This window comes from Glycine max, chromosome 4 (assembly GCF_000004515.6).
Source record: "Glycine max cultivar Williams 82 chromosome 4, Glycine_max_v4.0, whole genome shotgun sequence".
Classification (NCBI taxonomy): domain Eukaryota; kingdom Viridiplantae; phylum Streptophyta; class Magnoliopsida; order Fabales; family Fabaceae; genus Glycine; species Glycine max.
Genome location: NC_016091.4, coordinates 45,680,495 through 45,697,402, shown reverse-complemented (window position 1 = coordinate 45,697,402; position 16,908 = coordinate 45,680,495). Strand labels below are relative to the sequence as shown.

Below are 16,908 nucleotides of genomic sequence, written 5' to 3'. Positions count from 1 at the left end.
TTTTGGAATAATCTTTTAGGAAATAATTTTTTTCTATTCCATAATAGTTGTTCTAGAATACATGTGCACTCCCAAAATATTGGAATAGTATTTTTCCTATTTTGAAATAGCCGACAGGTGAAGTTTCAAACATGAGAAGCTTTAGATCAACTATTTCCTTTCTAGGGGTATCTTTGTCCATTCAGCATCATTTGGGAGGTGCAGATTCAAATGCGGTGGCTGTAGTGATAGATTTTTGTTGGGCCAAGGCCCAAGATGTACCCCATGTGCGAAACGTTTTGCCGTTTCGTCCCCGTTGCGTTTTGTTGGAGCGTGATGTTGGGGTAGGTGGTGGTGGCGCCGAACCGCAATGGAGAAGCCATCGTCGTCGTCGTCGTCGCGAAGAAAATCGAGCACGAAGGTGAAAGCTTCAACCGATGCGAACACGAACCTGAGCATGCTCAACGAGGACCTTCTCCAGAACATTCTAGCGAGGCTTCCTGCTCTGCATTTCGCTTCCGCAGCTTGCGTCAGCAAATCATGGAACTCTCTCTGCAATCGCATCCTCACTCGCCCCAAACTCTCTTCCGCGATTTCTCTCAACCCTTCGCTCCCCGTAAGTCTCTTTTTTCTCAAATTTCTCGCTTTTAGGGTTCGGCAATAAACATAAGGAACGACGTCGGTTAACGTTGTAGTGTTGTTCTCTCGAACAGGATGCTGTCAACGAGGTTGTTCACAAGGTTCTTTCGGAGCCAATTCGACCCCATTTCGCTATTGCCAATATCGGAACTGGATTCAGCACTGCCAAGACTTTGTGCCTTGTAAGAATTAACGCCTAACACCTCTTTTCTCTAGGTTGTGTATTATGCAATTGACTTAATGCTTATGTTGCAGATTAGACAGTCGTTGGGATCCAATATTCCTGTTATTGTTACCGTTGCGAGTGGTATTATGGGAAGGGATGCTGTAACCGATGAGTTTAAAGAGGTTGGGTTTTGATGTTTGTTTTCTTCTGTGCTAGAGATTTTGCTGAACTCAAGTAAACGCAGGGTGGTTTATGTAGGTCAAATGGGGTGCCCTTTTTAGTGGCTTTGGCGAGGAATCGTATACGAGGTTTATAAACGAAGGCTTAGTTTTGACTGTTGGGTACTTGCCTGGATTGAAAGTTGAAGCAGTGCCCTTGCGACGGCCGACAAAGGTAGTGGATTCCCTCTGAGAGTTCGGACTGGTGCATTCTCAGAAAATGAAATATGTAATATAAACTATTAAGGCGTTTTGAAAATGAATACCTGTACAAACCCAAGCTAGAGATGGCTCACTGAAGAAAGGTGTTAAAGAATATAGAATAAATATCAGTAAATATTTTGCTGTCTAGCATTGATCTTCCATATTGTAAAAAATTAACTACACAATTTGCAAAACAGAGAGGAGTCCCGAAGACTAACATTGTGACTATTTGATCCTCTTTTAGCCTCACTGTTAGCATATTAGGTAGCCAGGTATTTTGGGTTTTTCATATTTGTAAATGAGATGCTATAGTCATGCTTGTCTGAACTCTGAACCAGAAAGGCATGTAAGGCACTAAAAAAGTGAGTGTGTAGCCCAACCAGCAAGACACACTGCACTTGCCTCACCTCAGCTCCTTAGTTGCACCCTTTTGCATCTTTTGACTATGTTGATACAATCTATATTGAATAGTTAGATTAAAACAAGGCTTTGCTTTACGCTTTTCCATATTTTTGACATCAGACGCAAGCAATATGGGTTGACAATTTCATAAAGGATATTAAGGAATATTCAGCCTCTGTCTCCAGTAGCCCATTCCCTGTTGGGATTATATTGTTTGGAGTAAGTTCATAGCTGCACAATTATTTACTAATTTTGATTTTATTTTATTAATATTTTCTTTCTTAGTTCTGTTTCTAACACTCTGATTTGGCTGCGTAGGAAGCAAGCAGTGACATGAAATTGGTTCTGGAGAAATTGGGTGAGTGATACTTATATGCATATATTTTGTTATACTTGTTATTGTGTTTCTTAATTATGCTTTTGCTTCATATTCTCATTTACTCTTTATACTTTATCAGGAAAAGAATAGCGGAAATTGGGGTTTTGCTTGGTAGACTATGGTTTATCTGATTATCTCTTTATTAGTGTGTGATAAAAGAGTAAGGAAGGAAATGATTTCTTAGGGTTTATACACGCACTGTTTTATTTTACTTAAAGATATTGCTGCCTGTTATTACTAAAATATTTTGTTTCATAATGTCTATGGGATACATAATGGCAATTTGATACTTGAATTTAGATGGGGCAACTGTATTGTACTGCTGTATTAGTTCTGTAATTGAGAGCATGACTTCAATTTACACCCAATTGCCACAGGCTCGTGCTTTTTTCCAAAATGATGTCTTGTTTTATTTCAGATCATGCCATGCCTATGGACACGGTCATTGTGGGTGATGAGAGAGGCTCCTTTGACTTTGTACACAAAAGTGGGAATGATTCTAGAATCATTTGTAGTAAAAAAGGAAACATAGAAGCTGTTGCTCTTGTATTTGCTCGGGACAGAAACAGGTCTTTGGGTATGTCTTGTTATCTTTTTGGTAGCCCTTGCCACCTGATGCATGACATTCATGTAACTGCTACAGTGCATACTATCCTATTTCATTGATGAGGAATGCATTGTCTTTTATTCCTTGAAGGATCTCGGGTGACAACTGTTGTTCTTTCATGAATATATATAGTTTATGATGGAGAAAAATGTATTGTAAATCAAATAAGTTTTAAGAAAAGACAAGTAAGGATTCCCTTCAAGTTTGATTAGACATGCCTGTAAATATCCTTTATTTTGCTCTCTCAAAAGCGGATAAAGGTTAATAATGCAATGCTTCCATTGTTGGTTATTTTAAAAAAAACCAGTTGGGTTTTTTTTTTCTTTTTTTTTTTTGGGAGGGGGTGGGGGGGGGGGGCTATTCTGGCCTTGGTGTGAAATTGAACATACTCACATGATGGTGAATGTTGGGCTTTAGTGGGACAAGAGAAAAAAGGTGGGGGATAGGAGAAATGAGAATGTTAAGATGGATTCGTGGTCATACAAGAAAGGATAAGATACGTGATGATTGTATACAAGGAGATATTGGTGTGATGTCTATTGAAGAAAAGATGATAGAAAATCTGTTAAGGTGGTTTGGACACATGCAAAAAAGGCCGTCAAATGCACCAGTGAGGAGAGTAGCTTGCATGGTTTCTAGCCCTCTAAAAAGGGGTCAAAGGAGACCAACTACATTGGAGGAAGTTGTTAAAAGGTGTGAGTATTGTACTCGGCTAGTGAGCTTAGTAAGTGTGCTAGTAGTAAGTGAGAGTGGTAGTTAGTCATCCAGCTGTCCAGTGACAGCTTGCAATAACTGTCAGAGAGACTTGCTGTGCAAGCTTATCTGAACATATAAAAACTCAGTTGTAACAGAGTTCAGTTGGGAATGAAATCATAATTTCAGTTTCTCAAAATTCACTCTCTTTTTTTCTTTCTCTTTGAACATTAACAAAAGGGATCTCATTTTAAATAAGATCTCCGAGAATTTGGCTTTTAATTGAACCCAATGGTGTCTTGTGATTCATGTAGCTAACCTCACTTAGTGTGTAAGTCTTTTGTTGTTGTAGAATGCAATAATTACTATTAAGCATTTATTGTTAGGAGTATGGCCATTTTGCCTGAGGAAGTTGGCAAAATAAGTGATTATTTCTCCAAAATAAGCTGAACCAAACACTCTTGGCAAGATCTTATTGTATAAAAGCTTAACTAAATTGTTTACCCATATGTGTCTGAAAAACAAATTAAATTCCTCCACGTGTTGTGCATTGATTATGAGCTGGACAAGATTGTAAGTGTCATAATATGTGTTGAGAGAGATAATTTGTGGGTATTCACACACACACAAGAGATAGAGAGAGAGCCATGTCTATGTATTTTTAGGCATGGGTTTTGGTTGTTGCCCCCCCCCCATGCTTTCTTGTTTCATCTTTTTGGGTATTAATATAATCTTCAGGTGTGCTTATGATGGTTGAGATAGGAGGTGTCCTATCTCTTCGCCATTCCTTAGCTCACCTTTCCAAAAAAAAAATATCAATATTGGATTCAAATATATCACCAATTTTGGAATATCCATGCATCATAGGAGAGGTGCCACTAGTCTAAAAAGCTACTAGTCTACGACCCTGATTTTTTTTTTCATGCTTCCTTCTCTTCTTTGTGTGAACAAGTTGAATAATAGTCTGTCTTGTATATTATTTTACTATCCTGATTGTTTCCAGAGTTGCATGGCATGATATTACACTTACAAGTCTTTTTATTTTAATTTATTTATTGCAGTTTTTTACAAGTTACTCATCTCTGTTATGGATTCATTTCGTTACAGGAACTATTAGGTTTCATGTTGCATTGTCAAATGGTGTTTCAACTGTGGGTCCCAGATACAAGGCAGCCTCAGTTAAATCAAACAATGCTGATTGTTCAACATGGCTAACTGCTAGGAGGGAAGGGCAACAGGAAAATCTTGATGGTCAGAGTATTCTACTTGATATCAACAATTTGGTGCGCAACTATTTGCATATTTTTTGGGCAAAATTACAATTCATGTTGTCAAGAAATTTTTTGAAAATTGTTAAGAACTAGTCAAAACTTCTTTATAAAGAATGACCATTAGATTTCACCTAACAGATAAAAATATCCTTATGAAGAAATTTGCGAGTGGCTGTTGGTTAGGATCTAATTGCAGGGTACGGGACTTTTAGTAATTTAGTCCTATTTTGGAAGTATGGGATTCTAGTGTGGGGTTTATAAGGCATTGGGTTTTCCAACTACAACGGTTAGCTTTTCTGGTGTGGTTCTGTCAGAGACTATGAAAGGAAGCGAAAAGGAGTATTATTTGATAAAAAAAAAAGGTTTAACAACCTGAGCAATGCACCTCAGGGATGCTCCCTGCTCACTCAAAGATGACAATTCCCAATGATAAACCCTCTCTCTCCTACCCCCTCTACAAATATTCCCCTTCACATTTCACCTCTGCATAATTGACTGTCCAGCTCGGCACCCTACCCCTGTTGACCTATTTTCTTAATTCTTCTAGAAAACTTCTTCCAAACTTTAGGCCCATGAGCCAATTGCTCAACTATTTCTTTTTCCCCAGCTGATATGAGCCTAACAGGTTCTCCCAAGTTTCTTATTACTATTTCATGTTGATGGATGATTATATGTTCTCCTTCAATACACAAAGTTTTGAAATTTTTTTTTTGAATGGTTGTATCTTTTAGTTTCATGGTTATGTGTGCCCAAAGAGTGGTTAGTAGTTATTAATGAAGCTCTATATTAAACACATTAAGTTATGAAGAAATTTGGAAAAAAGCTGCTTTGAGTGGGTCATTCGTGTTCCCACTAAGGTAGTGTTTGGCTTGACTTCCATGGAACTTATACTTTAAAGTTAAAAATAAGAGTTCTAAATTTAAAGTAAAATCTATTTGGTAATTCTAAAAATTTATAAGCTTAAAAGTTGCTTATTTTTAAGTTAAATTTTTTTTGGGTAATGTGCAGACAGATTAGCCTCACATGGAACTAGTATTGATCATTCTTGTTGGTGGGATACCATACCTCATTTCATATCACACGAATTCAATAAGAATAGATTTTTCCTTCCTTCCTACAGATTTACTTAGAGTTGGTTTTGGCGGGTTTTGGTTTATGCCTCCCCATCCCGCCCGCCCCCCCCCCCACCATCTGGTGTACATGTTTTTCTCTTATTAATGAATTCTTGGTATGCTGCTGGTGATTGGTAGCGTTGGGAGTGCCACTGCTTTGTTTCTCATTGCTAACAATTTTGAGTACCACTTCCTTCTACCCCTCCTCCCATTTAAAGCCAAAACCATCCTTCAAACCTCTACAACTAACTAATTGTTCTAACTATGACTCTACTGTAGCTAGATTGTAACTAACTAGGTATTTGATATTCTCTAATAAAACCAACATTATATTGTGTTCTATCTTAAACTATTTTCTTTTCTTCAACTTCTATGTGGATGATAATGTAATAGCTCAACATGATTTTTGAAAATTGTTTGGAGGAAATTGAAGATAAAAACTTCGTTGTGCCAAAACAGCAAATAGCTTAGTTGAGCATCTAAACCATCCCAAACTATTACCTGGCTGGTTTTTTTGTATTCTGTCAGTATATTTTTCTTGAAGGAGTAACAGTCTGTATGTGTTGATGGCTTGATGCTTACTGATCTTGATGGGTTATGGAAAATGTCATGTGACGCACTTGGGTATTAAATTTGATATGCTAGTTTTTTTTGTAGAAAAGAAGAGATAATATAGGTTGATGTTACTATTATTTTTCTTTGGTGGTAAAGCTTCATATCAACTTGGAAGTTTTGTAAAACTAATTTGATATATATTTTGTGCTTGTGATTGTTATTTTTCTTTTCCATTTTTTCCTACATATGGTTTTTATTTTCTTAACTTTAAAAAATGTGGCAGCTGGACAATCATGTTGAGTCTCCTGATTTGCACATTGGGGTAATTAAACATAGGAAATTATCCACTGGAGCAGAGAAGCCAATGCCAAGAACTTGTATTTCATATCATGGAGTTGTGGGGTATGATATAAAACTACTCCTGTGTAGATGTTCTACTTCCTCATCAACGTTAATTTTTCTCTCATTCTCTGGATTCGTTTGAAGAATTATATTTTATTTTTTTAAAAAAAGACTGAATTGGTAGGAAGATATTTTGCTACAACTACCTTTTAGTGTGCTATAGCTTATAAATTATACTTAATAAACCCATTATTCCATCCACTGTCATTTTCAACAGCTGATAATAATTTTGGTTAAGCTAGTTTGAATAATAGGTGATGAATTACAGTTGCTTATAAGCAGATCAATAAACTAAAAGGTATACTAGTCTAAATTTACAAATTTGGTGATGTTGAATTTTTAATGTCCGTCTTAAAAATTCGGTTTATCCTTTAAGGGAATCATGTGTTATGTTGATAAACCATGGCAGGATTGGCAAAGTGTATAATTATATCATTGTACTTCAGATTGGATTTTGAGTGTATGGAACTAGAAGCAATCACTGTTGTTTGGTGTATTTACAATTGTAATTGTTACTCTGAACACATTCTTTCAAAAAAGACTTGCATGCATGCATGATTTCCTACATTCTTTTTTATACTATCCTATGTGACATTGATTATGTCCAGAATGAAATACAGACACCCTGACTTTTGAAGATAATTAAAAGTATAAGCTATTTTTGTGATAGATGGTATTATTTTATTATTTAAATAATTCTTTTCAAATTTACTTTTTGAGAAAAATGGTGCCCAGACAGAAACAAGGAGAAAGATGCTTGAGAAATGAAATTGGTATTAGCTTGTGACAGCCATTTAAAATTTTTATATTGGTTTCTTTTCTTGTGGCTTGGACATGGTCCATTAGATAATCAAATTTCGTTTCCCTACGTTCTCATAAAATTATTGGTATACTTGCAATCCCTGGACTTTAAAAACATATCTAAGCGAAATTGTCACCATTGGTGTGATTTTTTCCTCTTATCTGACCCCTACCCTCCCCCCCGTTTATTATAAGCAAGCAGGTTATTGTAAACAACCCTGTTTTTAAAAGAAAAGTCTAAGTTTTCATGTTTTGGACAGAGGTGATGAAGAGTATCTATATGTTGACGGCATTGGCATAAAAACAGGAGATTTCTTTCAGTTCTACTATTCAGATCCAAATATTGCCTTAGCTTCATTAACCAAGGTCCATGATGCCCTCAAGAGTATTAAACTGGAAAAAAAATCCAAGAGTTCCAAGGGTGATGGAGACAACGCTACCAATGTTTTTGGGGGTATTATTTTTGCTTGTTACAGCCGTGGTGAATCCTTCTTTGGACGTCAGAATGTTGATAGCTCCCCTTTCTTGGAGAATTTTCCAGGAGTGCCAGTGTCTGGAATATTTTGTGGTGGAGAAATGGTGCGTCCTTGTACCACTGTGATTGGTCAATGTGAAGGAGCAAGCCCCATTAGTTGCTGTCTGCATGTGTACAGCACTGTCTACTTAGCAATGTCGTATACTCCCCCCTCTGTGGAAGATTAGCTGCTGGTCATATATATATTTTTTTTTCAAGGTGTAAATTTCTTATTTCACTAGGATGCCTTTTTATTCTCTGCCGTGGACATGGATCTGACTATCTTTTGGCGTATCAGATAGTTTATAGTATTTAATGGTTATGAAATTTATGCTATGCTATATGCAGTTTTTGTTTATTATTAAAGAAAAAGTGACTTCACACCTTCTGAAGCCGAAGTTCTAGAAATAAGAAGCTCAAGAGGATGTAATTTAGGTTACTGTTTCTTCCGTGAGCCTTGTTTCTAGAGATTGCTAAGTGCTTTGTAAACGGTTTGGGTTTAACAATCAAATGGGGTCAATGCATTGAAGCACTCTATATCTGCTATGGCTTACTCGGTCCTCACATGAACAGACTCCTCGGAGTTGGTTTTCAACCAAAGGGGATAAACGAGCTTGGTTTTTTTTTTTAAAAGACCTAGTTATTTGAACATTCTTCTTTACGTTCTCTCCTTGAGGATAAGTCTTTCATGGGCGTGATACACGCAGAAGTCTCTATAAAAGAGTCTTATTTTCTGAGAAGCAACTAGTGCCCTCTATCTCTATCTTGGATGATGGAAAAAGAGAAGATTGAAAGAGACGATTTAGGTACAAAAAAAGTTGAGAAAAAGATAGATTTTAAGGGTTTAGCATGAGAGAAACCAGAAAGAAATTGAAGAGAAAGCAAAAGAGATTTTTATTTTTTTTATTAAAGACATTTATGTTTCAAATTACAACACCATACTACAAGAAAGGAAGTAGTGGTGGGATGAATAGATGTCATACGACTTATAACCTGTTTATTGTCATTAGATAAATGATATATATATATATATATATATATATATATATATATATATATATATATATAATATAAATTTCAATAGTCACTTTTAAATAAATATAATATTTTTAAAAAAAATAACATTTTATCATCAAAGATTTTGTCACCAACATTAACATCTATATGAATTTAAAATTATAAATAAGTATATTTTATTATTATTTTACTTCACTTTCTAATATAAAAGTGTTTGGTAATTATTAAATTAATAAATAAAAATTTTAAGAATAAAATTACTAAAAGAATATTCTTTTGAAACCCTCAAACTTTATAACGAAATCAAATTGAAACCCTACTTTTGACCTATTTAAATAAACTAGTCAAACCTAGATAATAATATTCTTTTTTTGTCATAAATGAAAGTTAAACTTATTTGACTGGTTTATATTCCTTCCTACAGTCAAATCAACATTAATAATTAATAGTATATTTACAAAAAGATAAATTCTAACCAGTGTTTTAAAGATATTAATTTTACAGTGTGATGATTTTTTTATTTATTTTTTCTGTGATTTACACGTTAAATACTTTATTTTTTTAGTTTCTATGGAAAACAATATCCTTTACAAAGTTGTATAATGGAAATAACCATAGAATTACCTTACGTACATAATTGAGTGTCTGAATGAGATGATTCAGACAATAACCACCTCCCTACCCAACATGTAATATACTATGTATTCGAAATTATCTTGTCTCATGAGTCATTGTTATCAGAGTGTTATTCCTGAAATTGGTCACATTCATTTTACAGTGACACGTGAAATATTCATGGCACCTATGACTATGGAGGTTATTACTCATTAACTTATTACCTATTCCAGAAATAAAGGAATCGCTGATGTGCACGCCTGCTATTGGCTCAATCCCAGTAGCGTTTAAATTCTCTTTCTCTTTCTCTATCTTTCACTCTTTTTCTTCATCTCTTCTCTCTTCTCTCTCTAGGGTTGCCTTCCTTCTCTCTCCTTTCCTCCTCCTTCCCGTTCGCCGGCCGGAATCCTATTTTCCGGCCATATTTCCGGCTGCCTGCAATTCCCCTTCACCTTCCGAACTCAATCAATCTTTTCAATTCGAAGCTGTTGCTATCTTGTACGACTCTCTTATTACACTTTTGATTTTTTTTTCTTTCTTCTTTTTTTCTTATTGTGTGTGTGTGTGTGTGTGTGTGGTATTTGATGTGAGTTTGAAGCTGGTTTGGTTGCAGTTGCAGCGATATTGGAGCAGAGAGAGGGAAGATGGCAAGTCAAAGCGGTGCCTCTAGAAGGAGTATTTCGTCGTCGACGAGGAGAGCCTCTGAATCAGGGGCGCCTCGAAAATCAATTTCCTCTTCGCGACCTTTGTATGTTCTTCTTATTATTCACTTTCTTTCTATCTTTGATTCTTTGTTGTTAATATTCGCCGCTGTAATAATTGAATCGTTAATTTGATTCTTAAACCTTTTCTTTTTAAATTCTCAGTCCCTATTTGACTGAATTTTTAAGAACCAGAACCCTTTTATCTTTTAGTATATCTTTGTTGATTTCATCTGCTCATTTCTCTCTCTCTCTCTCTTTAAAGTGCTAAAAGCAATCTTAACAGAAAAGTTACCTTGTGCTGGTACTTGTAATAATTTGAAATTTTGAAGCAGAAGCTATTGTTGTGGTCTTCGCTTTTCCGAGCAGCTATTTGGGGTTATGTGGTGCCATGATTGTAAAACTGGGTATTTTCATAGTGTCTTGCGTCAAACAAGCGTGGCTTTGCTAAGTCTTGCCTGATTGGCTGAGTGGTTGGTTTACAATAATGTTGATATAAGACTTGGACTTTGATAGTGTACTGGTTTGTGGTTGGTTTCTATGATTCTACCGTCAACTTTAAACACTTTTTTATGCATCATTTTGTTAAAGTCTAAGAAGGCGTAAAAATGTATGAACAAAGTTAATTCTGGAATACTTCATTCTTTCTAGTAAGTAGATGTGTGCCTTGACATTTAGTCATCTATCTCAAGGAATTCTTCTATGGACATAGTCCACGGTTACTCTGTGTTTCTGGACTGCACATAAAAAATATGAACTGTTGAGCCCACTAAGTGAATATTGAACGTGTCCATACAAAAATTTCTCCTCTTCCCTCTTATAATTTTGATTCAGTAGTCAGTTGCAGAGGTATGTGATCATGACATGGCTATATTTTGTAACAGACCAGTTGATGTCTAAAAGGTTGACTTGAGAAACTTGAATTCATTTCTGTTGTAATACAACTGTGAGGTGAAGTCCCATATCGAGTAAAAATAAAAAAAAATTTGAGCACCATATAAGTGAGGAGAACGCTATAAACCTGAGCCTTAAGGTTTTGGTTGGGTTAAAGTGTGGTATTAAGTTTACTTATGTGGTTGTTCATGTCCCATTGATGTAAATCTCCTAGGTGTTTACCCCCCTCGATTGCTAACAATTGGTATCAGAGCTTCTGGGCTCTAATGGCCTGTGGGTGGAGCGGCGGTGCAAGTATCTAGAGCGTGTGGGCTCTAATGGCCACCATGAAAATACTCACGGATGAAAATAACTTTTGCTCAAGGGGGAGACTACTTTGTGCATGAGACTCACACTTGAGAGGAAGATTGTTGGAGTGCAAGTGTGAGGTGAAGTCTTACATTGGGTAGAAATAAATTGAGCAACATATAAGTAAGGAGAAAATCCTTAACCTAAGCCTTAAAGTTTTGGGTTAAAGTGTGATGTTAAGTTTACTTATGTGATTGCTCATGATCCATTAGTGTAAATCTCCCTGATGTTTACCCTCTCGGTTGCACAACAATTTCATGACTTGTTAAATGCACTCAAATAGAGTAATTTTTAAGAAAAATTGTGATAGCTCTTGCTTAAGTATCTAAGAAGAGAAGGTAAGTCGGTGAAAGTTTTATCAATTTAAATAATGGAATGTTGCCTTGTTTGTACATGAAATTGGATCAGGGCATTGGCCGGAGAGCGGACTGTGAAATCATTGCGACTTACAAAGGCCCTGACAGTACCTGAAACAACAACTGTCTATGAAGCTTGCCGTCGGATGGCTGCCCGTAGAGTTGATGCTCTATTGCTAACTGATTCTAATGCTTTGCTCTGTGGAATCCTCACAGACAAGGTATGCCCAATACTTGTTTTTCTCACCTTTTAACAAGACAGAAAAGAAAGTTGAGTCTTTGCGTAGATTTCTGCGGTTTTAACTTACATAGCTTTCATGTTCTATTTTGTGGTTAAATACAGGATATAGCAGCAAGAGTTATTGCCAAAGAGATTAATCTTGAAGAGACACCAGTTTCCAAAGTCATGACTAGGAATCCGGTATTTGTTCTTTCTGAAACTCTTGCTGCAGAAGCCCTCCAAAAGATGGTGCAAGGTTGGTAGTGTATATAGAGAAACACAACTTTTCAAGTTAGTTACTTTTCTGTATCCTGCCTTTTGAATACATGGCTGATATATGTTGACAGGGAAATTCAGACATTTACCTGTGGTGGAGAATGGAGAAGTTTTGGCTTTACTAGACATAGCAAAGTGTTTGCATGATGCCATTGCCCGTATGGAAAGGGCAGCTGAGAAAGGAAAAGCAATTGCAGCAGCTGTTGAAGGAGTTGAAAAACACTGGGGAACATCAGGTTCTGCTTTGTAGACTATTTCCTTTTTCATGCTTTGCTCTTTGATTTGTATGATGGTGTGCCGGAAAACATTGAGCATAGTTAGGTTCACAGTTTTTAATATTAGGCTCTATTTCATACTAATTTGGCCTTTGAACAGACTCCAATACATCATTCATTGAGACTCTGCGGGAGCAAATATTCAAGCCATCATTGTCCACAATCATTCCCGAGAATTCAAAGTAGCTAATAACTTCTTTTGTTAGTTTAAAAGATTACATAAATTTTAATTTGTCTGCATGTTTGGTTACAATCCAAGTTACTTTAACAGATAATTGCACTTTTTAGACTTGTAACAGTATCACCAACAGATTCAGTTCTGACAACAACAAAGAAGATGGTTGAATTTCGTGCAAGTTGTGCAGTTGTGACAGTTAATGACAAACCTCGTGGCATCTTTACGTAAGTTTGTTGTCATTGACATTACCAGTAGTCCTCTTTTTCTGAAAAGTTTTTGCCTTCCCCCAATTGTCATTATGTATGCTTAGACTAATTTTTATGTCTTCTTACGAATTTTAGTTCAAAAGATATTTTGTTGCGGGTAATTGCACAAAATCTTTCTCCAGAATCAACCCCCGTTGAGAAGGTACTTTGTTTTTATTTTTACATTGTTGAGACGGAACTGTTTGCTTTTGTTTTCCTTTTCCATTCTTTGATTCTGTAACATCTATATCTAGTAATTTTTAAGGTTGTATATTTTCTATCATGTTACATGAGAAATTGGCAATTCTGAGGGTTCTTCCTTTTCTTGTTGCTCTTATTTGATAAATATGCAGGTCATGACTCCAAATCCAGAATGTGTCATAATTGATACACCCATTGTTGATGCACTTCACACTATGCATGATGGGAAATTTTTGCATCTTCCTGTGGTTGATAGAGGTAATGTAATGTATATGGGATAGGGAAGATTGAAGAGCTATATGCATCAATATTTTTTCTGATTTGGGTTTGGTGGTTGAAAACAGATGGCAGTGTAGTTGCTGTGGTTGATGTGATTCATGTCACTCATGCTGCAGTGGCGACAGTAAGTCAGGTATATTGTCTATCTTGGACTGTGTTTACCCACCACTACTGATGTTTAGACTATTAAATCCTTGTTGCATGAAAATGGGATAAATGGCTTTATTCATGAAAGCCTTTAGTTAGAATGATTATTGTCAGCAAAATATTGTAACATGTTCTTGATTTGGTTTTATTGATATTGTTAAATGTAGGCTTGAACGTACTGTTCATGAATTGATAATATCTCAACATAAATTATAAGTTGTTCTAGAATCTGCATTTTGTTCCGAACCTGTTAAATGCTAGTTTTGGTCCTCACCCATTTATTTTAGCTGCTTGGGAATTTAAGAATCTGAAAGCTTTTCACTAGCTACAAATGAAGATGAAATGTGATGGACCAAAACATCTGCAGTTTCTTATGGAATAAGACTAACAAATTTAAAAAACATTGGTGATTGGTACAATTAGGTTAGGAATAATGATAGTGTCATTTTCTTGCAATTAGGTTGGGAATAATGAAGCTGCCACCACCTTGATGCAAAGATTTTGGGATTCAGCCATGGCCTTAACCCCAAATGATGATGACGATGATACTCGAAGGTTATATGCATTTAAGTTGTTTGGAGAAATATTTCCAATTTTTTAATATACTTACACACTATTGGTTATGCACCAGTGAGGGTTCGTTGAAAGTGGCTTCTGAGGGAGGAGAAACAGGGAGATCCATTCCTTATCTTTCATCAAGCATTGCCAATACATTTTCCTTCAAAATACAAGATAAGAAGGGCAGAATGCACAGATTCACATGTGGTATGCAAACTATCACATGCTACCAATCAGATATTTATTTGTACTTTCCTTCTATCCATGACAGCATATAACTCATGGTTTCAATATACGCTCGTATATAGTTCTTTCATGGTTACACTCGAATATGATTGGCTTGCATGCTCATTGATAGGTAGGGATGTAGTAATAACTAATAGGCAAACTTTTTTTCTCAAGCTTTTGTTTTGCATAAGGGCATTCCTACGTTCTCTATGAGTAACTTGTTCTTGCCTGCAATTTGCTTATTTCAAGAAAATTATGTTAGAAAGTTGAGTGGTTTGTATGGTTGCTTGCAAGTTCAGATACCCGGAGCATGATGGAGGTTATAACTTCAATCCTTCAGAGACTTGGTGATGATATCGATCCTAACAACATACCCCAAATTCTGGTACTTTTCAAGACGTATTTTATATTCTTGAGGTTGAGTGTATATTTTATCCTCTTCTAAGGAAAGCTGGCCATATTTACGATTGTAGTATGAAGACGAAGATCATGATAAAGTTGTATTGGCTTCAGACAGTGATCTTGCAGCAGCTGTGGATCATGCAAGGACAGCTGGTTTGAAGGTATGGTAGATTTGTCCTGCAGGTCTGGGGTCCTGAAGGGAGGTCTTTTTCCTTTCCTTTTTTTAATCTTGAAAGAGGGTATAGATTCATTTGTAGATATGAGGGAAATCTTTGTTTAGAGAAAAATGATTGGTCTTTATTTTATTTTTTTAATTTTAGGTTAACTTATAAATTCAGTTCCTATATTCATTTTTTTTTGGTTTTAATCCCTACATTAAAAAGACGGCATTTTACTCCCTATATGAAAAGTTGTTAGATTAGTCCCTACTGTTAATTAAAATTATAAGTATTATGATTTTTTTTATAGAAGGACAAAAGTAAAAAAAACAATACATGAAGTGTAGGGACCAAAATCTAGAATTCTGTTTACATAGGAATAAATTGTAAAAAAATTTCATGCAGGGACTAAAATGAAAAAATTTTCAAGTATACTAGTATATATATGGACCAAATTTAATACTATTTTATAACTTTGGTGGGATCAATTCAAAAACTTTTTTTTTTTCAATTAGGACTAAAATGTAAAGTTTTTTCATTTAGGGACTAAAGAAAAATGATATCAGGTGTATGAACCAATTTTTTAATTAAACCCTAACTGTAATTCTGTATATGATCACAAATATCAAAAGGGAACAGCAAACCCTAGAACTTTTTATGTAAGCACAAATCTAAATCTATCATACCAGGTGCTGAAATTTAATTTTATTAAGAGGCTATAATGCCATGTTAAAGTCAAACACCAGTCATTCTAAAAGCTTGAACTATTAGGTAAAATCCTATCCAATAATGGTCTTATTTACAGAAAGTGGGTAGGGGAACTTCCGCAAAAAAATATAGCTGGTGTAATGGGGGTTGATTTGGCGTGTAAGGATTGATCAGTGAAGCACTTCACTTGAAAGGCTTGTACAGTTGTACTTATAGGTCTGATTCCCACTGCCAACAATCCCACTTGGTAGGTTTTATTTTTATGGAAATATCACTATAAGCTCTCATTGAGGATTATGACAATGCCCTGCCTTGGAATGGAATAGCCTTTCCTCCCCTTAAAACTTTTGTTTCCAAAAGAAGCTGTCGTAGATTTTGGACTTGTCACTTATGGTAAAGATATTTATAGGTATACATGTGCTTAAAAGGAGTTTGACTTGGGATTGATGAATGTTGTAGGGGTTGAAATTGCATTTGGACTACGCAGGACCACGTGATAATGTGAAAGGTTCTCGTTCAGGAAGTTATGCTTATTCAGATGCATGGGCTTCAGCATATAGTGCCGCCGCTGCTGGTGCTGCACTTGTTGCTGGCTTAGGCATATTAACGTACTTGAAGCGAGTTTGATTAAATGAAGAAACGAGTTATGCCAGTGAAGAGGCCAAGCTGAAGTTAGCTTCAATTTTGGAGGGGCGCACTGTCTGCTTGCCATCTTTATGTTCTGAAATTTTGTACAACTACATTTATATATACGAGGAAAAGGTTAAAGCATTTTTTTGCTCCTGCTTGTTATTGTGCTTTCTGAAAATTGGGATGGTCATCCCTTGCTGCTTGTATACTTGTAATTTTAGGATTTGCAGCCTCATCAACCCTGGAGACTGTGTACAGTAACAAACAGCTCTGTCCATTTTTTCTGACATCATGAGTTCATAAAATCAATCGACCAGGATTGAATTTATTGGGTTAATGATCTTATGTGATCACAGTGTTTATAGTTTATCAATGAGATTTGAGTGATTTGTATGGTGTGGTGCTGTGTTATTAACAACCGACAAGAATAATGTGTAATAATGCAGAGTACAAAACGAGTATATATTCGTGTCTGGCTTGCATAAACAAAGCTTATGGTACAGGTTGGATTAGATTTTACCTTATGAGAT

At 35.8% G+C, this 16,908-nt stretch overlaps 2 protein-coding genes across 2 annotated transcripts; both read left to right on the top strand.

The window, feature by feature from the left end:
• Positions 1-271: 271 nt before the first annotated feature.
• LOC100786866 (F-box/LRR-repeat protein At5g63520) lies at positions 272-8,283 on the top strand. The gene is made up of 10 exons (XM_003523106.5): positions 272-595; positions 693-800; positions 874-966; positions 1,043-1,177; positions 1,729-1,827; positions 1,927-1,966; positions 2,406-2,564; positions 4,395-4,570; positions 6,509-6,627; positions 7,689-8,283. The coding sequence occupies exons 1-10, from the start codon at positions 350-352 to the stop codon at positions 8,128-8,130; spliced, it is 1,617 nt and encodes a 538-aa protein (XP_003523154.1). The 5' UTR covers positions 272-349; the 3' UTR covers positions 8,131-8,283.
• A 1,526-nt stretch (positions 8,284-9,809) lies between these two features.
• Positions 9,810-16,715, top strand: LOC100785816 (CBS domain-containing protein CBSCBSPB1). Its single transcript, XM_006578645.4, has 15 exons — positions 9,810-10,072; positions 10,188-10,322; positions 11,926-12,094; positions 12,217-12,349; positions 12,441-12,605; positions 12,745-12,826; positions 12,933-13,046; positions 13,164-13,230; positions 13,421-13,526; positions 13,613-13,680; positions 14,155-14,249; positions 14,326-14,459; positions 14,780-14,865; positions 14,954-15,043; positions 16,208-16,715. Exons 1-15 carry the CDS (start codon positions 9,825-9,827, stop codon positions 16,373-16,375), a joined length of 1,860 nt encoding a protein of 619 aa, XP_006578708.1. The 5' UTR covers positions 9,810-9,824; the 3' UTR covers positions 16,376-16,715.
• Positions 16,716-16,908: the final 193 nt, after the last annotated feature.

Coding starts and splice junctions, on each gene's coding strand:
- LOC100786866 (XM_003523106.5), top strand. CDS start 350: ATGGAGAAGCCATCGTCGTCGTCGTCGTCGCGAAGAAAATCGAGCACG. Junction 967..1,042: donor TAACCGATGAGTTTAAAGAG/GTTGGGTTTTGA, acceptor TGGTTTATGTAG/GTCAAATGGGGTGCCCTTTT. Junction 1,178..1,728: donor CCTTGCGACGGCCGACAAAG/GTAGTGGATTCC, acceptor TTTTGACATCAG/ACGCAAGCAATATGGGTTGA.
- LOC100785816 (XM_006578645.4), top strand. CDS start 9,825: ATGTGCACGCCTGCTATTGGCTCAATCCCAGTAGCGTTTAAATTCTCT. Junction 14,250..14,325: donor GATGACGATGATACTCGAAG/GTTATATGCATT, acceptor GTTATGCACCAG/TGAGGGTTCGTTGAAAGTGG. Junction 15,044..16,207: donor CAAGGACAGCTGGTTTGAAG/GTATGGTAGATT, acceptor TGAATGTTGTAG/GGGTTGAAATTGCATTTGGA.